The 26,440-nt window shown below is 35.2% G+C and overlaps 1 protein-coding gene across 9 annotated transcripts in view; it reads right to left on the bottom strand.

Annotated features, from left to right (window-relative positions):
- Positions 1–26,440, bottom strand: part of STK31 (serine/threonine kinase 31) — an 87,190-nt gene that overhangs the window by 43,925 nt on the left and 16,825 nt on the right. For 6 of the 9 annotated variants that reach the window (XM_025993342.2, XM_025993343.2, XM_072764556.1 and 3 more), the window contains 10 exons: positions 24,847–25,205; positions 23,501–23,675; positions 19,830–19,945; positions 17,616–17,775; positions 14,662–14,784; positions 7,922–8,101; positions 6,219–6,335; positions 4,514–4,633; positions 2,893–3,024; positions 1,626–1,727 (listed from right to left, as the gene is read on the bottom strand). In XM_025993342.2, coding sequence (XP_025849127.1) covers positions 1,626–1,727; positions 2,893–3,024; positions 4,514–4,633; positions 6,219–6,335; positions 7,922–8,101; positions 14,662–14,784; positions 17,616–17,775; positions 19,830–19,945; positions 23,501–23,675; positions 24,847–25,205 — 1,584 coding nt within the window. The remainder of the gene's footprint in view (positions 1–1,625; positions 1,728–2,892; positions 3,025–4,513; positions 4,634–6,218; positions 6,336–7,921; positions 8,102–14,661; positions 14,785–17,615; positions 17,776–19,829; positions 19,946–23,500; positions 23,676–24,846; positions 25,206–26,440) is intronic. The other 3 variants (XM_072764559.1, XM_072764561.1, XM_072764560.1) reach the window with 1 other exon arrangement.

The raw sequence follows: 26,440 nt of genomic DNA, 5'->3' as shown, positions 1-26,440 counted from the left end.
TGCCTAAGATCAAAGTACATATTCACTTCCAAGCTAACATGAAAATATGTGTTTGATAATACCAATTTGCATCATAAAATTATCATTTCTCAAAATATTAAGACCACACTTTTTAAAATAATAGCTATTTAGAAGGGAAAAAAATCATAAAAGCCTTGAAAGAAGAAACAAATATGAGGCTCTCCAAAAGCCACTTTGAAGCAAATATGAAAACTGAGGCTCCTTAGAAAAGTCATTTGTCACATTTATTAAGTAAAACTTCTAGGCACTTGTGATATGACTGTAATATAGCTATTTTATTCAAGGTTCATAAGCTGAATAATTAAACACACACAGATGAGTTTGCTAAATAAAGCATAATAACACTTAAAATGTCTATTATTCTTTTTTATTTTATTTAAATTCCATTAACATAGTGTATTTAGTTTCAGCCACAGAATTCAGTAATTCATCAGTTGAATGTAACACTCATTGCTCATTACACCAAATGCCTTTCTTAATGCCCATCACCCAGTTACCCCATCCCTCCTCCCTCCCACCCTCCCTCCAGCAACCCTCAGTTTGTTTCCTATAGTTCAAAGTCTCTTACGGTTTTTCTCCCTCTCTGATTAATATAGACATTAGAATACAATATTATTTTCATTGTATTTTTATTGTTCAAAGTAGTGTCTACCTTTATTCCACCATTACATCCCTGAAACATAAAAATTTTAATTTTTATTTATTCATTCATTCATCATTCATTTATGAAAGTGAGTGAGCAAGCGAGCAAGGAAGCAAGCAAGCAAGCAAGCACGCACTCAAGCAGGAGGGGAAAGGCAGAGGGAGAGAAGGACGGAGAATCCCAAGCAGGCTCCACACCCAGTATGGAGCTTGACACAGAGCTCATTCTCACAACCCTGAGATCATGACCTAAGCTGAAGTCATAAGTCTAATTAATGTTCAACAGACTGAGCAACCCAGGAGCCCCATATTTTTTCCATTTTATTTTTTTTTAATTAATTTTTATTGGTGTTCAATTTACCAACATACAGAAAAACTTATTTTTTCCATTTTAAAGAGAAAATACACTGACAGACTCTCCCAAGGCCACAAAATACTAGTTATAAGAGTGGAGACTTAAAGATGTAACTCCCAAAATTCAGGCAGTTGCATTGCTATATTCTTCAACTAAATTACATTGCTCTATTAATGTTTTCATTGCAGCATTAGGTTAAAACAGTGTTGACTTAGATTTTATTAAAGGAAAAAAATCTTTATGTGAAACAGAAATCAAACAGCATGTAAAAATATATTTGTGCTCTAATCTCCACTCTTGTAAAAATAGGCAGAAAGATGACTAAAAACAAGTGAAATGTTAACAGTGCTTATTCCTGTTATAACTGAATGGAACAGTTAATTACAGGTGATATTTTTTCTTCTCTATAATTTTCTGTAATTTCCACATTTGGTACAGTGGTTGTGAATTATCATCAGAAATGAATTTCTAAATTCACATAAACATTACTATGCAAACATAACTATACCAATATAATCCACAGCCTTGTCATTATAGTCCACTTCATAAAATGGCTATGTGAATTCAATTTCTACAGTAAAAATTCAAAACTTCGAAGAATACTTACATATTCCTCCTGCTCACGATAAATTTCGTGAAAGACACTATTACGCAACTGAGTTATTTCTTGTTTTATTTTCTCAATTTCAGATCCATCATGGTCATCAGACTTTAATCAAAAAGAAAAAAGTGACCTTTTGAGCTTATTAAAGTAGACTGAAAACAAATCTTCCTAGTAAGAATGTAATTTCTACAGCAAATCACTGATTTATATGTTTCCTTCCGTATCTAGCACCTAACAGACCCTCATATCACTTGCTGACTATATATTACTCTAACACTGAGACTTTTCCCAAACCTACAAAAAGGGGGGAAAAAAATCAACACAGATTTTTCTTGTCTCTTAATTTGCTGTAGATTTTCTCTAAGAAGATGACCAACTGCCATCATATAGTAAATGTCAAGAAGAGGAACCAGAATACAACTAAATTCCCTGGAATTGTTTTCTACATGAGATCTGTTTTAAAAAAAAAAAAAAATGTAAATGTGTCTATTAGAGGAAAGACAATGTAGGACTCACAAAAACTCCATAAAACTCCAATGATAATAAATAAGCCACCTTAAAAATGTTGTATTTCTCCAAAAGTTAAAAAAATTAAACTAAAAAAGACCCCACTCCCCAGTCCAGAATAGGACAAAAAACTAGAAACATCTTAAACCATTAAATCAGTCTCACTCCAAGTCCAATTAAGTTCTCCAAAGAGGAAGAAATAGATCGAGTTGGATTAAGATATAATATAGATCCCTTTAGTTCACAAATCAGTCCTCAAGGGACACAAATAATTACCAGCTTATTCAGTTTCAAACCAAAAGGTGAGTCCAGATTAGTGTCTGAATTCTTCCAGTTCTATTATATGAAAACGACGTAGAGCATTTTCGAGGAATGGTATGTCCAGCCATTAAAAAGAGAGCCAACAAAAATATCATGATCTTAAATTCTACCTGTAGGAGAGTACCTTGCAGGTAATAGGTTTATATTATAATAGGTATTATAGCAGTCTAAACCAAAATAATTTTTAAATTGTTCTAAAATAGTTATGTTACTAAAAACAAAGGCAGCCATGTAAAATGTTTTCAAAGAACAGTTAATGACATGGTAAAATGTTGACATCATTAATGTAATAATCTTATTTACATATACAGAAAAAAGATAAAATACATAAAACAAAATGTAAGTAATGGTTCTATTTTAAGGAATGTATTTATGCATGACTTTCACATAGCAGAGTAAAATAAGGTACACAGAATTTTGTAAAAACCAAGTGTTTCCTTACTTCTTCCAAATTATTCTTTTCAACCAATTTCCATCTCAGTCGAGCTTTTAAGTTTTTCAGTGTCTTTTTAATGGACAGCAAGTGATCCACATTGGGGCTCTTATTTAAACATTCAATAATCTGCTTCTTAAACTAAGAAAGAAAAGGAGTTATTTTATTTTCAAAAGCGACAAAAATATTTATTGAAGTCACTTACTGACCATTTATTTCTCTATCAAGATTCAACTACTATTTACTGAGTTCAGATTGAAATGAATTCCACAATTTTTGGGATCCCTGGGTGGCGCAGCGGTTTAGCGCCTGTCTTTGGCCCAGGGTGCGATCCTGGAGACCCGGGATCGAATCCCACGTCGGGCTCCCAGTGCATGGAGCCTGCTTCTCCCTCTGCCTGTGTCTCTGCCTCTCTCTCTCTGTGTGTGTGACTATCATAAATAAATAAAAATTTAAAAAAAAATTCCACAATTTTCAAAAAGATAATCTACTAACTGATTTCTTAGTTATCCACATTTCTATTCAGGAGAACATGAGTCCCAGCAATCAGAGTAGCAAAGTTAAAAGAAATATTTTCAAGCTGAGAACTACTGTAAGACATCTTTGCTAGATATGATGCAAACTGAATCTTCTAGTAAGAATATAAACTAAAATTACTTTTCCCCAAAGTAGTGTGACAATATGTATCAATTTTTAAGAATGTTGATTCCTTCTGACTTAGTAATTAAGAATTTTTAGGAAACTATCTGAAGATTAGTACAAAGATTACATACAGTGTTGATTATGGTTAAAAATGACTGGAAGTAACCTAAATATCTAACACAAATGAAAGGTTAAATAATGTTGGACATCTATGCAGTGATGATGCTTTAGTTGCTCAAAATGACAGTGTAGAGGAATCATGAATCATATGGGGCAGTATTCATAATATACCATTAAATGAAGAAACATTTTCAAAACAGTTTACAAAATAATGCAATGTACATGATATATGTATGCATACAAAAGTCACTATCCATAAAGAAAACACTCTGAAGTTAGCTCTGAGTATCTATCTCTTAGGCTAAGGAGATTATAATCAATGTTTTTATTTCTTCTTAGCTTTCTGTATTTAGCAAATTTTCTACTATACATCTGTACAGGCATAAAGATAATGATGGTAAAGGTTAGGTTTTATAATTTTTTTAAGGACTTATTTATTTGAGAGAGAGCACGAGCAGGAGGGTCAGAAAGAGACTAAGAGAGTATTCCAAGCTGACTCTACACTGAGAGTGGAGCTCAATGCAAGGCTCCATCCCACAACCCCAAAATCATAACCAGAGCTGAAACCAAGAGTCAGATGCTCAACAGATTGTGCCACTCAGGTGCCCCAGTCAAGGTTAGGTTTTGAAGTATACAAGGAAAGCAAAGATTTAAGACAATCAAAAAAAATCAATATATTTTTATCAACTAAATCACTATTTTCACTATAGGGTGAATTTGATTACACACCACCTAATAATAGTTATGCTGTTTTTCTAGTAATAATAATGACTTACACAATGGGTATTAAACTCCTTGAGAAAAATTTAAGCATTAAAAAACTCAAGATATCAATATGGAAGACCAAAAAAATAAAGCATAATCCAACCTCAATACTGTCCTTATACTTGGACTGTACTGTAGCAATAAGCCTTTCCTCTGAATGGATCTTCTGTAGTATTTGACTGTATGTATTTAAAATGATCTCCTTGTCTGCATCACCGTGCTCCTAAGTGAAATAAATCATACACATGGAATTATTCAAAATGGAGTATCCAAAATAAGTTAAACTTTCAATAACAATGAATAAACTTTAAAATGCCTTTAACAAAATTCTATTTCCATTTCAAAATATTTCTTAAACATATCTTTTTCTAGACAGAAGAGAGACTGATGTTAAAGATGTTCATATAGAAAATTTTGCTCCCATTACACATTATCCCTACAACTTTCTAGAGCAGTGTTAAAGGAAATCAGGGATATCACTACACTAAATTTAAGAACTAAACAACAAATACAACTCCGACACTTTATTTTTAGAAATCATCTATTAACACCACTTATAAATTAAATCTGACAAAAAAATACAAACTTCCAGCTATAAAATAAGTCATGAAGATGAAAAGTACAGCATAGAGAACCTAGTCAATAATATTTTAATAGTGTTGCAAAGTGACAGTGATGAAGCTTATCCTGGCGAGCGCTGAGTAATGTAGAGAACTTTTAAATTACTATGCTGTACACCTGAAACTAATGTAATACTGTATGTTAATCATACTTCAACAATAGAAAAATAAAGCCTGAATAAACCATATAAATACTATTAAAGATATATTATTTAAAAATAGAGAAATATAGTAACATATATTTATTTTTCAATGCCAACCTGAATAAAACTGCAAAAGGTAAAAAGAAACGAGTAAAATGAACAATATAATCAATGAGACTTTGGTAAGCAGCCCAAAAGACTGGGAAAGAGTTTCAGTAAGCAATAATAACATTACAAAATGCTTTTGAGGAGCTACATTAATTTTTAACTTGGTACAACAGAGAATATACATGGTACAGAAAGGAGCTACTACTAATCAGTCTTGCATATACACTTCCAGAGGTTTCTCAGATTTTAATTTTTCACAATTCTAAAGAGTCTTTTCTTACAGTCATTAGGTACGATGGACTCAAGAATCAAATGACATAGAAAGCTGATGTATTCAGATTAAGAGGAGTTTTCCTAGAATTAAACATTAGGTTTTATTTTTTTTAATGTGAAATGTACTATTAAAATGAAAATACAGGTGGTGAGTATTAAGAAGGGCACTTGTTATGATGAGCACTGCGTGGTATATATAAGTGATGAATCACTAAATTCTACTCCTGAAACTGGTATTACATTATATGTTAACTAAACAGAATTTAAATTAAAATTTGGAAGAAAAAAAAAGTACATGTGTAAAAAAGTGATGGTTATCAGAGGGGAAGGGGCTAAGGGGGTGGGATATATAGGTGATGGGGATTAAGGAGTGTACTTGTCAGATGAGCACAGGATGATGTATGGAAGTGTTGAATTAGCTGTATTGTATTCCTGAAACTAATAAAACATTGTATGTTAACTAACTGGCATTAAAATAAAAACTTTAAAAAAATGAAATTATCACTGAGGAAGGGTAAGAGTTTGTATTATGTTTGGATTAGAACTGGACAGTGTTACTATTTCAAACAGTAGAGGAGAACTAAGATCAGTCTTCATCCTTTCTAATTAACAAGAAAAATCATATTGCTTCAAAGGAAACAGTAAAAAGAATATCAACACTCACAATCAGAGATATCTCCAGTTCTTTGCAGACACTTGACTCAGTCTTCTCGAGGATTTCATCAACATTATTGATTGTGTCTTTAGAAGTTCGTGTTTCTTCCACAGAGAGATCAAAAGCCTCATGTGCAAAAAAAATTAAAACATGAAAGGAATTCATTTAATTATTCCAATTGGTATTGTATCCTTAGACCTAGAGCAGAGCATTAGCCTATGCAATGGGCAATGTGGGGGAAATAGGAAACAATAAGGTACCGCCCTCACAAAACTTACACATCAAAAAAGAAAAGGCACACACATATTACATACATAAAACAGATTTTTTTAACATAATCTGTGGGTAAGAGACATAAGAGGAAAAGTATGGAAAAAAAAAAAAAAAACAGAAATAAGACCAAGATTCTGTGAGGAATAGTAAAAGCAGCACACTCTGATTAAAAGCTGGTAAGAACCATAAATGCTCAGGTAAAAAATTTAAATCTGATAGGTAGCAGGCAGACGATGTCAGCTCTTTAATAAAAATAAAAAATAAAAAAAAAAGAGGCATATGATTATATCTGTTACTTAGTGATGATATGCTAAGTATTTAGGAATCTGGAGATTAAAAATTAAAGATTAACCCAGATGACTTCCATCTCATTGGGAAAACAAATCAGGAAACAGACTTTATAGTCAAATGTTACTAGAATAAAATCAAGGGCCCAAATTATAACATAGAACATAAAAGTCATAAGCAGTCACCTTGATTTCAGACATTAGATATGTGATTATGGAGATTTGTTTTTAGGAAAAGCTATGGAAATGAAAGAAAAGGATACATTATAGTTAACCTAAGCAGAAAGACATTCTGATCAATAACAAAAGACAACAAAGAAGTAATTAGTTATGTTAATATATACATTAAAAATTACCAAAATGAAGAGTTCTGGAGGTAGCTGGAGATTAAAGACTCCCCCACCCCACCCCAAGACAAAGCTAGAAATGCATACATGTAAATCATTCACACAGATAAATGACAACTTGGGTGTCCTTGCCCTTGCTGAGAAGGTCACACAGCAGACAGAAGAACAGAGAAAACACAGAATCAATAATAAAGTGAGGCTGAAATTTAATTAGAATTCCAAATACATTAATGCAAAACCACATGCCTCAAGAGCTTTTGGAAAATTTTTTAGTTAAGAACTAAAAAGAATAATACACAAAACACCGTATCTAATATCTAGTATCAACCGAGACTAGTAGTCTCCATTTATGTTAGAAATATTTAAGATACCTAAAACTTTAAACCTTAAACACTGCCAAATAATATATTTTCAGCACAACCAGTTAGCCAACTAATACTAAAACACATGTTTTACTAAAAAAAGAAATTAGAGGAAAGCTCTACTATCTGTATATACAGACTCTTATCTCTACACCATTAACTATAGAATAATATACATTACACTTGTAATAAATTCCAGTGATACTATCTTATACCTACAATGGTTTATGAAGCTGTTTTTCATTTAAGTTCCTAGAGAATACAATTATGTAAATCCCCCACACCTCCACCCAAGCCCTGTTCCCCTTAATCCCTCTCTTCCTCTTCCTTTCTTCCCTTCAGAAAACAAGTAAATTATATTTGGAAAATTATTCTTAAAAAACCCATATCCCCTGGTTTACACTACAACACCAAAACCACCACTGGGCAAGAGCTCTTATTACCTTTACAGTGTTCTGGAACCATGCTACAAGACGTTGTAGAGAAACTTCTGTTTCACTTCTAACACTGGTGAATTCCTCTCTTTTATCACACTTCCAGTCATAAAATTTCTTAAGTATTTCTTCAGACTTTGTCCCTTCTTTGGCCGGTCCATACACTGCCTCTAAAGAGGTTGACAAATCCTACAGAAATATATTTCTCTTTATTAAAGTTTATTAACTTCATATTAGGATTCAAGCACTGTACTAAAATCTGAAACAAAAAAAGTAGTATGTTGAATCCCTATACTTAAGCATCTTATAAATAAAACTTAGAAAAATTAGATATGAAAATATAAAACTACCCAGAAGGGGATTTATTTGGGTTATAACAGTAAAAGTTAGACAAAAAATTCCAATTAAGGAAGACCCTGAAAATATGTATGTACTTAATAAGGATTTTGGAAAGGACTAGGTGGCTCAGTGGTTGGGCTCTACCTTTGGCTCAGATCTTGTTCAGGGATCAAGTACCTCATCAGGGTCCCTGTGGCCTGATGTCTTTGCCCCTGTCTCTGTTTCTCTCATGAACAAATAAAGTCTTTGGGGGCAAAAAGAAGAAAGAAAGAAAAGAAAGAAAAGAAAGAAAGAAAAGAAAGAAAAGAAAGAAAGAAAGAAAGAAAAGAAAGAAAAGAAAGAAAAGAAAGAACTAAAAGAGACAAGAGAGCCTACTAGCTCTCCCTAGGAATTAAAGTCTAGAAATGTTGCCAAGACAAGAGGAAAACTTAAAAGATCCCAGAAATTTTTATTACAAAACTCTGAGAAACCCTTGGAAAGACAGAAGATAGTTGATGCTCAGCAATAAGCAAGTCACTGCAAAGAAGAAGGCCTGCCACCACAGCAGAAAATATCATGTGGGAAAAGAGAACCTTCTTCAGATGCCCTTCTCTCATACATTGGAAAGCAGTAGCACAAAGCAAGCAGCAACAGGTTTATACAAGTAGAGTATAGGAACCTCAATGAGGCAAAAACTGATAACCATTACAAAAATGCTGGCCTTCCACTAAGCATTTTCTTTCCTTCCCTTTTCCCCTGAATACCTGGTAGCATTTACACCCAAGGGTAGTAGCTCCTAGAAAAGAGGAGCTTAGGCAGAGGAACTGAGAAGTCCACTGAAGAGTAAGATCATCAAGAAGAAAAGCCAAGGAGAAGTAGTTGAGTCCAGACTATAACCCTAGAAGCTGAGAAACAACCCCATCCTATTCCCTAAACCCACCTGAACTCTTTGAAGTTATGTTCCAAGCTTCCACCCCTCCCTAAAACCCCTCTACCGCCCTACTTCATACCTACATAATAGCACAGGACTAAGCTTAGAGTTCTCCAAGGGAAATAAGAGATCTTTAAGCGGAGGTACAGAGGAGGATAAAATGTATGGCTAATACAAGAACTCTGAAACGAATATAACTTATAAAAAAAAAAAAAAGCAAAATCAAAACCTCAAAATAAGCATAACAAACATTCTCAACAAAAAGAATATTAAAAACACAAAGCAAAACCAAGTAGTTACAAACAATAACCAACTGAAATTAACTGGTAAAAGAAATAATCTTTGAAATAACACAATACGTTGACTAAATGGCAAAAAGAATACAGCTGGGGAATCAATTAGTGAACTAGATGGTTAACTCAAGGATGCCTCAGATCCCTCCAAAAAGACACAGAAAGGGATAAAAAGAAAAAATGGGTGAACAATTAAAATATGCATGAAGAGGATATAACAAATTTAAATGTCCTTCTAATAGAAGTCCCAGGATAAGAGAAAAGGTAAATGGGGAGATGGGGAGATGGAGAAAAGAAAGATAATTCTTAAATAATTATCAAACATTCTCTAGAGTTAATGAAAGATATAAAATCTCAGACTGAATTAACTCAGATTAAATCTAAACTTAAATATGGTTAGTGGAATTTAGGAACAAAGTCAAAACACTGAAGTTTCCAGTGGCTTTGGGAAGGTCACAGATGAGTAAAAATCAGACTGACAACAACTATGGGAATAAGAAAACAATGGATTATTGTCAAAAGTTTGAAAGAAATACGGACTTTGGACTACTATTTTATAGCCAATTAAACAACTGTTTAAAAGTAGGGATCCCTGGGTGGCGCAGCGGTTTGGCGCCTGCCTTTGGCCCAGGGCGCGATCCTGGAGACCCGGGATCGAGTCCCACGTCGGGCTCCCTGCATGGGGCCTGCTTCTCCCTCTGCCTGTGTCTCTGCCTCTCTCTCTCTCTCTCTCTCTGTGACTATCATAAATAAATAAAAATTTAAAAAAAAAAATTTAAAAGTACTTAAATGCAAGCATTTGTTTAAACGTCGAAATGTTTAAATATCCTGAGACAAGAGCACCTGGGTCGCTCAGTCGGCTAGGTGTCTGCCTTTGGCGCAGATTATGATCCCAGGATCCTGGGATGGAGCCCCAAATCAGGCCAGCTCAGCAGGAGTCTGCTTCTCCTTTTCCCTCTGTTCCTCATCTCTCCCCCACCCCACCCCCACCCGTCATGCTCTCTTTCTCAAATAAATAAATAAAATCTTAAAAAAAAAAAAAGATAACCTGAGACATTTAATATTTTATGAAATCAACCACACAAAGACCTCTTTGAAAGTACTCTTAGAGGGGATCCCTGGGTGGCTCAGCGGTTTAAGCGCCTGCCTTCGGCCCAGGGCATGGTCCTGTGGTCCCGGGATCAGGTCCCACGTCGGGCTCCCCATGTGGAGCCTGCTTCTCTGCCTATGTCTCTGCCTCTCTCTCTCTCTCTCTCTCTCTCTCTCTCTCTCATGAATAAATAAGATCTTTTAAAAAAATGAAAGTACGCTTAGAGAGAGGACCCTAGGTGGCTCAGTCAGTTAAGTATCCAACTCTTAATTTCAGTTCAGGTCATACTTTCATGAGACAGAGTCCTGCACTGGGCTCCACACTCAGTGGAGAGTCTGCTTAAAGTTTCTCTCCCTCTGCTCCTCTCCCTATTCACACGTACTTGTGCTCTCTCAGATAACTTAAAAAAAAAAAAAAAGAAAATACTCTTAGAAAAAATACTCCAATACACAGAGAAAACCAAAAGATATCCAAAAACTTATGAAGAATGAGCAAATAACTCTAAAGTTTATTATCTGAGTTATCATATACAATATCCATAACACTCCGTGACTAAAACCTAAACAACAATTGTAGTTGTCTGATCAGCTGATTTTGGGTGGGAAATACAAAGATGACAGACACACCCAAAGCAAGTGAAAATGTTCTAAGAATGGTGCTGGGAAAATTGGACATCCACATGCAGAAGAATGAAACTAGACCACTCTCTTGCACCATACACAAAGATAAACTCAAAATGGATGAAAGATCTAAATGTGAGACAAGAGTCCATCAATATCCTAGAAGAGAACACAGGCAACACCCTTTTTGAACTTGGCCACAGTAACTTCTTGCAAGATACATCCAGGAAAGCAAAAGAAACAAAAGCAAAAATGAACTATTGGGACTTCATCAAGATAAGAAGCTTTTGCACAGCAAAGGATACAGTCAACAAAACTAAAAGACAACCCACAGAATGGGAGAAGATAGTTGCAAATGACATATCAGATAAAGGGCTAGTTTCCAAGATCTATAAAGAACTTATTAAACTCAACACCAAAGAAACAATCCAATCATGAAATGGGCAAAAGACATGAACAGAAATCTCACAGAGGAAGACATAGACATGGCCAACAAGCACATGAGAAAATGCTCCACATCACTTGCCATCAGGGAAATACAAATCAACACCACAATGAGATACCACCTCACACCAGTGAGAATGGGGAAAATTAACAAGGCAGGAAACCACAAATGTTGGAGAGGATGTGGAGAAAGGGGAACCCTCTTGCACTGTTGGTGGGAATGTGAACTGGTTCAGTCACTCTGGAAAACTGCGTGTAGGTTCCTCAAAGAGTTAAAAATAGATCTGCCCTAAGACCCAGCAATTGCACTGTTGGGGATTTACCCCAAAGTTACAGATGCAATGAAACACCAGGACACCTGCACCCCGATGTTTCTAGCAGCAATGTCCACAATAGCCAAACTGTGGAAGGAGCCTTGGCGTTCATCGAAAGATGAATGGATAAAGACGATGTGGTTTATGTATACAGTGGAATATGACTCAGCCATTAGAAACGACAAATACCCATCATTTGCTTCGACATGGATGGAACTGGAGGATATTATGCTGAGTGAAATAAGTCAATCAGAGAAGGACAAACATTATATGGTCTCATTCATTTGGAGAATATAAAAAATAGTGAAAGGGAATAAAGGGGAAAGGAGAAAAAATTAGTGGAAAATATCAGAAAGGGAGACAGAACATGGAAGACTCCTAACTCTGGGAAACAATCTAGGGGTGGTGGGAGGGGAGGTGGGCGGGGGGGTGGGGGTGACTGAGTGACGGGCACTGAGGGGGGGCACTTGACGGGATGAGCACTGGGTGTTATGCTATATGTTGGCAAATTGAACAATAAAAAATAAATTTATAAAAAAAATGTTCTAAGATACTAGGGGTAGACAGTAGAAAAAGGGGAAGAAAAAAAACCATGATAAAGAGAAACATGAAATAATTACAGAAATCAGTTCTAATAAAACAGTAATTATAAATACATTAATCAAGTCATCCATCAAAAAGAGAATAGGTGGAAAAATAATTTTAAAAGGAAACAATATTTTAACACCATAAAAGAAAAAGAAGTTACATAATGGTTAAAAAGTTTAAGATACATAACAATCATAAATACATTAATACCCAACAATAAAACACTGAAATTTTAACAATTTAAAGAATTAGAACATACCACAAAATATATTAACTAGAATATATATCAAAAATATCTCAAAACTGATAAACTGATCAGACCCAAAACCAAAGATACAGAAGATTTTTTTTAAGATTTTATTTATTTATTCATAGACACAGAGAGAGAGGCAGAGACACAGGTAGAGGGAGAGGGAGACGCAGGCTTCATGCAGGGAGCCCGATGTGGGACTCAATCCTGGGTCTCCAGGATCACACCCCAGGCTGCAGGTGGCGCCAAACCACTGAGCCACTGGGGCTGCCCAAGATACAGAAGATTAAAGGTTAAAAATAAAGGCTAAAAAAAATAAATAAAAATAAAAATAAAGGCTATACATCAGGAACTTCACACCAAGAATAACCAGAATATACTTTTTTTTTTTTTAAGTTACAAGGAACAGTCATAAACAACCAACCTGCAAATAAGGTTTGCATTTTAGACCACAAAAGAAGTCTCAATAAATGTTGAGGAAATCAGAAATCATGAACTTTAATTTGACTTCCATTACTGAAGTTTTAAGTTTTATTTCTTAAGTATTTGAAGAATACAAGTAAATATTAAACAACTTCTCACCAAAACAGAGAGAAGTTTAAAGAATATTCTGGTGATCTAGGTGAACAGTAGGAAGGGAAACAAACCAGATATAGCAAAAAGTCCCATAAAATTAAACTTTAAGAAGAAAAGAGTTTTTAAAACGATATTGGTTGCAAACCTATGTTTACTAACAGTTCATGAGAAGAAATAAATCTTCACAGGGTGAAGTAAAAATTGCACTGTAGATAGGTACATTCTCACTACACCACTGCCGTTTTGTTTGCAAAGTTTACTTCGCTATTCTTGAAGAACTTATACTATTACATGGTATGATCTAAACTATATCTTCTTCCAGGCAGGCAGAGAGAGATAGTGCCCAGATGTCCCTGAATATCCTTTTTTCCAACTCTCTAGCAAGCTCATTCCCTGCAGTCCTAAATAAGACAAGACTGTCAACTAGCACAGCCACTATTTAACCTCGTCCTAAAGATATTGACCAAAGCAGTAAAAGTTCAAAGATACATCAAAAGGAAATGGAGAAGAGGGTTACTGTTTTCAAATGGTATGTCCACAAAGAAAGGTCAAAGAATATTAGAGAAATGAGAACTAAAGAGTTCAGGAGAGTTGCCAGAGACATCAATATATAAAAATCAACAGTAAAAATAAATACATACATACACACATATATATCTCAACAGTATTCTTCCAACCATTAAAAATAACTAAGGAATGGAAAGTAAGATAGTATCCACAAAAGTAACCAAAAGCATATATATCTTGGAGTTAAGTGAAGAAATGCCGAGGCCTTTTAGAGAATTATTTTAAACATCATTAAAGGACATTAAAAAAATATCTGAATAAGTGAAGAGAAAAATTATGTTAATAGGTCGAATGGAACACTGTCATGCCTGTTCATGCCAAATTAAAGTCATTGCTGAGATGGCAGGAGAAGGCTGAAGAAAGGTTCCATAACATCCTATAGCTATGGTACTCTAGCCCCTGATCCTGGATCAGGACTCCTCTCCTCAACTCTTGGCATGTGACCCTACTAGATTTTCTGCTAGAATCCAATAGACAACAGGGACTCACATGCCTGCTACTACTTCTATCTTCATGAATTTTCCCAGTGAATGCTGCTCTAGCAAGCCTGATAGGTCTATTTTGCCTTATTTGCAGGACAGACACACATACGTACACAAACATTAAATTATGTAAAATTTTAATTCTATTAAGAAATTAGAATTCATCAAAGAAAAATTCTTGCAGCCATCATTACTATGTGAAGTTTCAAGGTAAATGCTAATTTCACCATCAAATGATAAACATTTTAATGTAAATATATCTTTTTGAATTCTAACCTGCAATGTTTTCAAGCGCTTATTAAGAGGTAACTCATCTACTTCCAGAATAAAAACTTCTATTGCCATGTTCAGCTTCTGTTGCACTTCGTTTCTTTTGGCAATCAAAATACTCCCTTCATCCTGGAGAAAGAAAACAAAGAATAACCATCATTAATAGTATATATCAAGTGGGCTGTGGTTTTTTTTTTTTTTAACACATTGACCTATTTAAAAAACAAAAACAAAAAAAACCTGATGTCTTAGAGTAAAATTTAACATTATGTTCTCCAAACAGTAGCTTTTAAGACAAATTATCTCTCTCCTGAGATCACCAAACTCACCGAGCTTTCTTTCCCTTAATTAGAAATGACATTTAATAATCCTGCTCTAATTTTTTTCCATTATATATGCAATGAATTTTTTCTTAAAAAATTATACAAGTCCTATTATTAATTACACAGTAACTCCCTCCTGTTCCCATTCCACCTCCAATTCCTTCATCTACTTATCCTTCAAGATTCAGTTAATCTCCACCATGGTAAAAACTCCAATTTTAGGTCTAAGAGGCTATGTTTGGAAACAAGCATATGACAGACATCTAAGAATCTATGCACTAACTCTAGATAGTACTTACCAAACTGTATTGAAACTATATGTATATCCCATATTCAAGAGAAAGGATCATGTCTTAAATCAATTTGTGTCTCTGCTACTATAATAGTTTCTGGCACATACACTTAAAAGCTTGAATTTTAGAATATTCTTTGTGTAAGCTGAACCAGACCATTTTATAAGTATATAGGGAAAAAAAAAAAAAAGAATCTCTTCACCGAAAATATACATGGCAATCAATTTAAGGTACTGTGCAAAATACACAAATGAAAATAATAATATTAAGACACAAGTTAAGTTCAGTAAGGGATATAAAATGGCGGGGCACCTGGGTGATTCAATTAAGTATCCAACTCCTGATTTCACCTCAAGTCATGATCTCAGGGTTGGTTGTGAGATCAGGCTTTGCATTTGGCATGGAGCCTAAGATTCTCCCTCTCCCTCTGCCCCCTCTTTACCCCTTCTTGAAAAAATAAAGGCAACTTTAAGCAGCAGTTCTAACTCTGTATTTATTCAATAAACCACTCTTCTATCTATCAAATGAACATCAGAGCAATGAAGCCTAAAAATCAGGGTACCTGGCTAGCTCAGTAGTTGAGTGTCTGCCTTTGGCTCGGTTGTAATCCTAGGGTCCTGGGATCAAGTCCTGCATAGGATCCCCATGGGGAGCCTGCTTCTCCCTCTGCCTATGTCTCTGCCTACATCTCTGCCTCTGTGTCTCTCTCATGAATAAATAAAATCTTAAAAAAAAAAAAAAAAAAAGTAAGTCCTGAAATGTCAGCAGTAAGCAGAAACAAGTAAATGCTTTAAAAAATAAAAATCAGAGGCACCTGGCTGGCTCAGTCTGGAAAGCATATGACTCTTGATCTCAAGGATCATGAGTTCAAGCTCCACACTGGGTGTAGAGATTACTTAATTTTTTTTTAAATCTACTAGAATATCAAGTCTTACAGCTACATTAAGCCCTCTTTCTCTTTCTCCTGAATCAAACCACAAAAACAAAAATTAAAATGTAGTTCTTAAAAAAAATAAAATGTAGTTCTTTTTCATCTTATTACATAAAAATACATCATGAATTATTTTAATATTAACAACATAGTTTAATTGAGGAAAAAGAATACACTTTGCAGTCAGACATACTGGAGTTCAAATTCTGTAGTAACATTTAGAACTATGTAATCTTATGTAAGCAATTTCCTTAAATCCTGTAGGTCTCAATTTCCTCAATTTTTTATTAATTTCTCATAAACATTTTAAAAGTATAAGAAAAAGATTATAAAGTACCCATCACCTGTGCTTCATAGAGATACAAAATTTATTGCTTCTGTCACATTGTTTTCTTCCATAATCAGAAGTAAATGGTTAGGGTCTAACATGTAAAATGACACAAATATAATCTCTTCTCCAAATTTAACATTCCTGCCATTTCCAAAGGCCTAGTTATTCTGTTTCACTTCTCACTTAAAGCCAGCAAGGTTGCCAACTGGGCAACCTAGGCATGAACTGGCTATAAGAATTTCAGAGTACAATCCCCAGGGGCAGAAACCACCACCAATTCAGATGGGGCAACTCCAAACACAAGTACAGAACTCACAGACACTATGGAAAGCTATGATTGTGGTATCTTTATCTGAAAAATAAGGAGTTCTGTTCAGCTTAATAATCTAAATAAAGTTGTGACAGGCAATATATTTGTACCTATGCTAATAAAGATTTCATAGGAAATAATCTGTTCTTCATACATTCCCCTACCCACAAATAACCACCTCTCAGTAATGGGTAGCTTAAATAGCACTTAATAGTAAGGCACAGTCCAATACTGCAACATAAAACACACCACTCAAATTCAAAAACAAGATACATTAGGTGTCAGAGCCATCCTGGCTTATAAGGTTCAACCCCCTCAAAAGCCACCATCTTTACAGGCACAGTTTCCAAGGTTCCTCAAGGATGGTATGTCCAGTTACAAAAGCCCCCACCAAGTATTTGTAGTTTACAGTTCCTCAAGTCTAGATATAAATTACTCGCTAGGACTTTTATTTACCTAACTATTGTTGCCTAGTAATATGACTAAGATATCATTTTATCAAATAACCAAGGGGAGAGAGAAGGAACTGACCAATGGTCAAATGCAAAAGGGGAAAAGATCTTGTTAACACTTTATCCACAATCACCATTTATCTATTCTACCTTTAACAAGGTAATAAAATTAGAATCAAATTATTAATATGAATATGCTATAAAAATTAAATATTTCATGCAAAGTATTGCTACAATATCTACAATCCTTCTGCTTTCCCAAACGATATCCCTTTATGTCCAACAAATAAAACCATAATAGAGAAAAAGTCTTGACCCACCACATTTTGACAAGTTTGTATGTTCTCCTGAGCAAGACTGTATTCTGCCCAAATTCTCTCTAATTCAGTCAAAGAAGCTGGGATGGTAAAGGACTCTTCTTCTAGCACTTGCATAGCATCTGAAAGGTCATTTCCAAAACGAACATTGATGTTGACACGTCTATTTAAAAACAGAAGTGAAAACGAAAAGATCAAGAAATTTGTAAGTTGATGTGAGAAAAAGTTACCCTTAAATAATAATCGTCTAAAGTTATTATTTTTAACACAGCTATGAAGAGATACTTGTTAAAACCTCATATAAAATCATAAATTAACTGGTATAACTTGTAATTAAAAATATATTTGATCGATGGGCACCTGGGTGGCTCAGTTGGTCAAAGTTTGACTCGATTTCAGCTCAGGCCATCATATTGCGGTTATGAAATCAAGCCCTGCTTTGGGTCCCATGCAGGTAGGAAGTATGCTTGAGATTCTTATTCCCCCCTCTTCTTCTGCTCCTGCTCCTGCCCCCCCCCCCCCCCCCGCTCATGCTTACGGGCACGTGCTCTTAAAAATAAATATACATTTGAGAAAAAAATCAAATAAAACTTTTATTAAAAAACTTTTACGTAAAGGAGAATTTCAAAAGTCTGCAGAACTTTAAATGATGTCAAATAAACCTTCAATTTTGGTCTACAGTTAGATTTCTGGACAATTCTTTAAAACTGTTAGATTTAGCCAATCTTGTTTACCAAGACTACAGGTACAGATTATGTAGCCCTAATACACAGACTAGCTTTTGTGGCATTGAAAAGGGAAAAGGGGATCCCTGGGTGGCTCAGCAGTTTAGCGCCTGCCTTCAGCCCAGGGCGTGATCCTGCAGTCCCGGGATCAAGTCCCACATCAGGCTCCCTGTATGGAGCCTGCTTCTCCCTCTGCCTCTCTCTTTCTGTGTGTCTCTCATGAATAGATAAATAGAATCTTTAAAAAAAAAAGAAAAAGGAAAAGAAAAAAAGCAATCGGATAAGCAGGACAGCTAGCAAAACCAACAAGGCCCATCCATATTCGTTTCTCTACTTTCCAACTAGACTGCCACCATTCTAATAACACATCATTTCCTCAAAGATGTACCAAAATGTATTGGATTATTTTGGTCCTAAGTCTGTCTCATAGCTGTTCCAGTGTAGCCACTTCATTTTTGGTAATGCATCAAAAGTTAATTAGCCTCTAGAGAACAAAATTAGTCAATCTAGAGGCTTATAAACCAGATGCCAACTGATAGATTTATAATGGAAAATATAAATTTCCACTGGATAAAACACCAACACACAGTATTAATTCAGATAACATCTTCTTACTGTTTCAAAGTACTTGAAAAAATGAATTCCTGATTTCAGTTCTTAGTGTAGCATGCAAAGAGAACTAGGCTGTCTTGACAACTATTTTTTTTCCACATTCCAGAAAGGGGTACAAATTATCCCTAACCAACAATAAGGCAATCATCTATTAATATAAAATATCTACATAAGCCATATACAGAGAAATGCTAAATATACTCTGCACAAAACTTTAGCTAACCAATTTCCTCTTTTCTGACTCCATGAAGACCATTTTCCTTCTGACTGTATGAAAACCACTTTTTTCTTTAAATAGTGTATTATTTGGTAATTTAAATTACTGAAGTCTTCAGTTTGGGTATAAGCCTAAAAATAACACCAAGCAACAAAACTGGGCATAACAGTTTCACATCAAACTACTACTTAGAACTTGCGTTGATTTTAATTTCACTCTCATATAGGACACTGAACAATCTAACTCCATGTAGTGACAAAGAAATGCTGACAAAAACACTGTAAAATTCATCTCGGGAGTAACTGTTTTTAGTCTCTTTCCTTAAAGGCATAAAAATATATAGATTAAATGTCAAAGAAAAAATGGTGGGCATATAATTTAAACAAAGTACTAATTAGCAATTATTTTAAATTCTCCTTCTTCAGGCGCCTGGGTGGCTCAGTCAGTTAAGCACCCGAATCTAGTTTCAGCTCAGGGTCATGATCTCAGGGTTGTGCGATAGAGGCCTAGTCCAGCTCCATGCTCTACATGAAGTCTGCTTGAGATTATCTCTCCTCTTTTCCCTCTGCCCCTTTCCTTACTCTTGTACTCTCTAAGTAAATAAATAAAACCGTTAAAAAATCAAAATTAAATTATCCTTCTCAAAAATATGCTTTTACCTACCTAATTTCTTTCAATATTTCAACCTTAGCTGCCAGGTTTTCCATTCTGGTACCGACACGAGTCTTCAGAGTACTTTCTAAATGTTTAGTCAAATCCATGGTGGTCGCTTTCTCTTGCTGCAACAAAAAACAAGCACATCCTAGTGAGTCTCAAACAAGAAACTGTATTTCTGTCACTTAAATTATCTTAAGCCATAACTAAAATTTTAAAGGTTAAAGAACACCAGAGTTGCCTGGCTGGCTCAGTTGGTGAAACATGCAACTCTTGATCTCGGGATCATGGGTTCAAGCTCCATGTTCGGCATAGAGATTACTTTAAAAAAATTGGGGGCCGCCTGGGTAGCTCAGTCAGTTAAACATTTTACTCTTGCCTTTGGCTCAGGTCATGATCTCAAGATTATGAGATCAAGCCCCACATCAGGCTCTACACTCAGTGTGGAGTCTGAGATCCTCCTCTTCCCCCTACTACTCCCTCTACTCATACTCTCTCTCACTCATGCTCTAAAATAAATTTTAAAATCTTTAAAACAAACTTTTTTTAATGTTAAGCCACAGGACAACTGATTTCCCTAGTAGCTGGGATCTGAAAAAGATAGTCTATTCCAGTTTTCTGTCTCCACAGAGATGACTTATATTTCATCCTAAAAAGAAGCCAAATAAAAATAAATTTCACATATTTTATCTCTTAATACTTAAATTTTATTTTATTTTTTTTAAAGATTTATTTATTCATTCATTCATAGAGAGCGAAGAGAGAGGCAGAGACACAGGCAGAGGGAGAAGCAGGCTCCATGCAGGGAGCCCGATGTGGGACTCGATCCCGGGTCTCCAGGATCACACCCCAGGCTGTAGGCGGTGCTAAACTGCTGCGCCACCGGGGCTGCCCAATACTTAAATTTTAAAAAGATAAGTAAAAGATCCCTACAGACACCAAAAGATTAATGACTATTTTTATAAAGTCCTGTGTCATTCTACATTACAAAAGAATCAAAAACATCACTTCACTGACTCAACCTAGAATAAATTCCCTGATTCTGAGTATTATCCCAAATACAAGTGTACCATGATTACCCAAAATAACGTATCAAGCAGTAATATGGAAAAACACCTGGCAGTTTTATTCTAATCATACTACAAACCAGCTATTACATAAACATTGACATTTAACTCAGTATTTGAACACACTCTTTAGTCCTCACATTCTCTCCAATTCTTTAGTTAAATAATAAGACAGAACCAGCACAAGCTGAATGCTTATTACTAGTATGCTACGCTCAGGTATGTGCATGTCATTCTGCTCCCATTCATTGAGCAGGATGACCATGAAGAATCAGTAATGTTTGTTCTTAACTCTGTTTACATTACATGGAATTGTTATTAGAATTACTCCAAAATTACATAAATCTAAGAAACAGGAGTGGGAAAATAAAAAGTTGTTAAATCTTTGAAAATATGCTTAATGTTTTATAGACTCCATTAAAACAAATCTTTGATACAAATTAATGAATTATATGTAAAAGAGAGATATAAAATACTGAATCATTTAGATCTAAAAGAACTGTGAAATTAAACTGGTTCACAAATATCTTGAACTTACTGTAAAAAAAAAACTGGAAATTAGATAAAAACAATAAGTATGGTTTTTAAGACAAACAGAGAAGATGGCAAATTTAAACCCAACCACATCAATAATTACTTTAAATGAAAATTAGCTAAATGCTCCAATTAAAGCATAGGAGATTATCACTTTGGATGAAAAAGCTTAGATTCAGCTATATGCTGCTCATAGATACAAAGAGACAGATAAAAATTAAAGGATGGAAAAGATATAACCTCGTTATAATAATATCAGGCAATGTGGGCTTTAATACAGGGAGCCCCAGTAATAAATAGGGGTATTACATAAAGATGAGTCAATTCATCAGAAAGACAAAATTCTAAATGTACACGCAATAACAAAGTTTCAAATTCACAAAGTAAAACTTAACAGAAAAAAGGAAGAATCAGACAAAAACAATAGTATCTGGAGATTTCAACACTCCTCTCTGGGTACTGATAGAACAAGCCACTTCATTTTTGGTAATGCTCTCTGGAAAATACCACATATGGATTTAATGGCTGACAATTGAGTTCAATTACCAATGGTCAATGATTTAATCAATCAGACCTAATGAAACTCTCATCTAAAAAAAAAAAAAAAAACACGCACATAACTCCAAATAATTAGGTTCTAGGGAGCTTCCAGATTAGTGAACAAACCTATGTACTGGGAGAACATTTGGCTAAGATTCTCCCAGGTCCCCTAACCGACCTTCCACCCCCATCATAACTTCCTCCATGCACCTCCTTTTATTTGGTTGTTCCTGAGTTATATCCTTCATAATAAAACTGTAATCATAATTATAGCACTTCCCTGAGTTCTGTGAGTTGTTTTAGTGAATTACTAAACAAGGGAAGTAGGGATCATAGGAACCCTCAAATTTACAGCAGAAGTATAGGTAGTCCGGGAACTTGACTGTGGCTGGTATCTGAAGTGGAAGAAGTCTTATGGGACTGAATCCTTAACTTGTGGGGTTCTGTGGCAAATCCTAGCTGGTATTTAGTATCACAAGTGAATTGTAGGACATCCAGTTGGTGATGGTGAATTGGAGAAACAATGATGGGATGGCAAATTAGTGTCAGACAAAACTTACACAACTGAAAAATACACAGTATTCTTGGGGGGAAAAATGCCCTGAATCTGAGCAAACCTTGAGACCTAACTACCATAAAAGCAAACATACGGAGTTAAAGGACCTTCTTAAGCAACAGAGGATCACAGATTAAACAATTTAAGAGATTTATCATGCAAAATGCAACGCACAGATCTAACTGGGATCCCAACTGGAAGAAATGAAAGGACATTCATAGAACAATCCAGAAATCTGAACACTAGATATTAAAAGATATTAAGGAACTATTGCTAATTTTTAAGTATAAACAGTATTATGGTTGTCTTTTTTGAAGTTATTTTCTACTAGAGGCACACACTAAAACATATACAGTAGAATATTATGAATGGGATTTGTTTTAAAAATCATTCTGGGGCACCGGGCTAGCTTAAATCAGTTGAGTGTCTGCCCTTCAGCACAGGTCATGATCCTGGGTCCTAGGATCCAGCCTCACAGTAGGAAGTCAGCTTTTCCCTATCCTTCTGCCCCTACTCACGTGCTTGCTCTCTTTCTCTCACTCACTCTAACAAGTGGATAAAAAATCTTTAACTCAGGAAAAAAAAAAAAAGTAGTAACTCAGGAGGTGTAATTTTTTTTAGAAAGACTGACCATGTATCTAACAATTGCAAAAATCAAGTGATGAGTACCTAAGGATTAATTATTCAACTCTCCTTCTAGAATGTTTGACATTTCCCACAGTTAAAAGTTGTTAAAAGAACATAAAAGGAAATGTAAATGAGAGATTACTAATCTTGCAAACATTAAGTGAAATCCAACGATGGTAAATTGGAAGTATAAGAAAAAACTTCATCTGTAAATATAAAGAAAGGAGAAAATGAGAAAAGGGGGAAAGAAAGGGAAGAAAACAAAAAGTGATAGCAAATTAAACAAAAAAGAGCAGATGAGTGTACAGATTTCCCAGATGGCCATTCTTTACTTTATACCATCAAACATACTATACCTGCAGCTCCTGGGCAGTCTGTTCTACTTTGGACTCTAAAGCTTTGTAACTTTCAAGAAGAACTTCCTTCTCTGTTTTAAGTCTTTCATTTTCTTCAATCAGTTTCTGGTCCTGCTTAATTTTTGCCAGGCTGACATTAGACCCTAAATTAAAGTCTCCAACAGCCAAATTTTCCCTATTAAAAACAAATTCACTCATTTTAAAAACCAAACTGTATAAGGCTGACAGAGGTCATAAATCTAAACTAAATCATTTGGAGCTTTTTATACCGTAATATATCTTAAGTTTATTTTGAAAACTAATTTAAAGCCTTTATCTACTATAACACTAAAAAATATTTTAATGCAAGCTAGATTTTATAACTGAGTCATATTTCAAAAACAATGCTACCAACGCTCAAATATAATCCAAACTGTAGCAAAATCAACTCCAGTACATATAGTAAAAAGCGACCTTTATCAGTTTCTTCCAGTTCCTCCTCCCCCTCCCCATCAACCCCAATCCATTTGACAGTTGTTAGTTTTATTTCCAAGATCCCAAAAAAAACTACATCACCCAAGACATGGCATCATGGCTTGGATCATGATACAGAAGCTTATAAATGGTTTGGTACTTAGGTTTCGTACTTATTAAACCTGGGTTTCTGCTTCAACTTTATAATTCAAAATTATCTAAAAAGTGAATTCCCTTTTTAATAATCAAATTTCATTATAATAAGTCATCACAGGAGGAACAAAGACTTTCTCTTTCGTTACAAAGAAAAGGTGATTCCCTGACATTCATTAAAATAGTCTTAAAGCCATGGGAAAACTTCAGAGTTTATTTGAAATTCTGGTTCTGCCTGAATATTTCAGATTTAGGGGTATATTTTTATTTTTGATAAACATATTCAAAAGAATTACTATGAAGAGCTGATATATGAACTTTAGACCATTGAGGAACGATTTTTCTTTCAAAATGGCTTTTAGGGATCCCTGGGTGGCGCAGCAGTTTGGCGCCTGCCTTTGGCCCAGGGCGCGATCCTGGAGACCCGGGATCGAGTCCCACGTCCGGCTCCCGGTGCGTGGAGCCTGCTTCTTCCTCTGCCTGTGTCTCTGCCTCTCTCTCTCTGTGACTATCATAAATAAATAAAAATAAATCTTTAAAAAAAATGGCTTTTAATGAAAATTTTCCTGCTAAAGCAGAAAGGAATACATGTTTGAGACAAGCAGAAATGAGTATCATCTCTCAAAATCACTGACACAGGTGAGGACTCCAAAAACGTAAGCCTTGACCTCTACTCTGACAAGAGCTTCTAACCATGAATTAGAAACTAGTTAAGACTAAAAACCCCACAACAGTCTTACTTTGGAAATGTCACATGATTTCCTGCATCATTCTCATTCTTCAAGTCAAGAGTCATCCTCCCACTTAAGCGCCCCTTTGGTCGGGTGAAGGCTGACTGGTTTGATCTATGCCCCCATGAGGGAATGGGGCTTTTGAGGTTCTTGAGGACAAGCTGACCAGGATCTGATTTTTTTTCCTCACAGGCATTAGTGCTGGAAGGGAGTTTGCATTTTTCTGCAAATCCTTTCTTAGCCACCTCCTCCCCTATATCCACACTGCCATACTCAGCCTGAGCAATAACTGTTCCATCTTGATAGGTTGCTTTAGTTCTCATTTTTATCTCCTTTTCAAAAATCAAGCTCCCCAAAAAGGTTCTGCCCTAAGAAAGATAGGGGGAAAAGAGATGTAAACCAACTACACCAACATATTTTTCTTCATTTATTTTGTTTCTACCCAGTTTTTCAAATAGTCATACTTCTTCATTCTGAAAACTCTATAAAAGTACTCTTACCTTGTTGTTGGTTATATACAAATATACTTCTCCACTTGCATGAATATATTTTAATTACACATTTACTAAAATCTTTCTTTCCAGAAGTAGAGCTAATACTTGTATAGGCAGCCATATTTATAAATTCTTAAATGTGTACCAATTAAACATCCTAGAATAACTGTTTGGGTTTTTTTCCTAGAATAATTGTTTTAAACCAAGCAGATTGTGTTGACCATTTTGGCCCAATGAAATAAAATGGTGCCCTGAGGAGTACAGCACATAAAAATGAATTCTAGTATCTAGAAAAGGTACTCAAAGTCAACAAAGCTTTAAAAATAGTTTTATAGGCAGAATTATGTACTCCGGATAGGGGTGCCTGGCTGGCTCTTGATCTTGGGGTTCTGGGTTTGAGCCCCATGATGGGTGTGGAGATTACTTAAAAATAAAATTTTTTAAAAAATGAAAAGAAAAAAAGAGTTAGGTACTCTGGCTTTAAAGTAAGACAAGGGTAGGAGAGAAAAAAAAAAAAAAAAAAGGAAATCATACCAACGATAATCCAGGTAACAAGAGCATAAAGACCAAACTAACAGCACCTGGGTGTCTCTGCCTTGCCTTCCACTCAGGTCATAATGGAGTGGGGGAGGTCTTGGGACTGAGTCTGAGTCAGGCTCCCTGCTCAGGGGGGAGCCTGCTTCTCCCTCTCCCTCTGGCCCTGCCCACCCCTGCTCAAGCTCTCTCACATCCTGTACACACATGCTCTGTCTCAAATAAATAAAATCTTAAAAAAAAAAAAAAAAAGAGAGACAGACCAAACTAAAAACTAGAAAATACAAGCTGGCCACAACTAAACTAAAGAGGAAGAGAAGGTAGAAGATGAAGAAGAGAGAGTAAAGAAAAAATTTCAAAGTCCATGGAGGAGAAGGAAGAACAGAAAGAAAAAAAATGTCAAAGTCCAAAAAACTAAAAAACATTGGTAGGGAGTAACTACTATATTCTCTTTTTCAACTACACAAGATTATAAAGAGTAGAAATGAGACCTATGTAAGAGTTCTTAAGCTTTTCTATGCCATGGGCTCCCTTATCAGGCTGGTGAAATCTTTGGAATCTCACACAGAAAAATG

This window comes from Vulpes vulpes, chromosome 7, assembly GCF_048418805.1.
Source record: "Vulpes vulpes isolate BD-2025 chromosome 7, VulVul3, whole genome shotgun sequence".
NCBI lineage: Eukaryota > Metazoa > Chordata > Mammalia > Carnivora > Canidae > Vulpes > Vulpes vulpes.
Note: the sequence above shows the minus strand (reverse complement) of the source record. Positions and strands in the feature narration are given on the sequence as shown.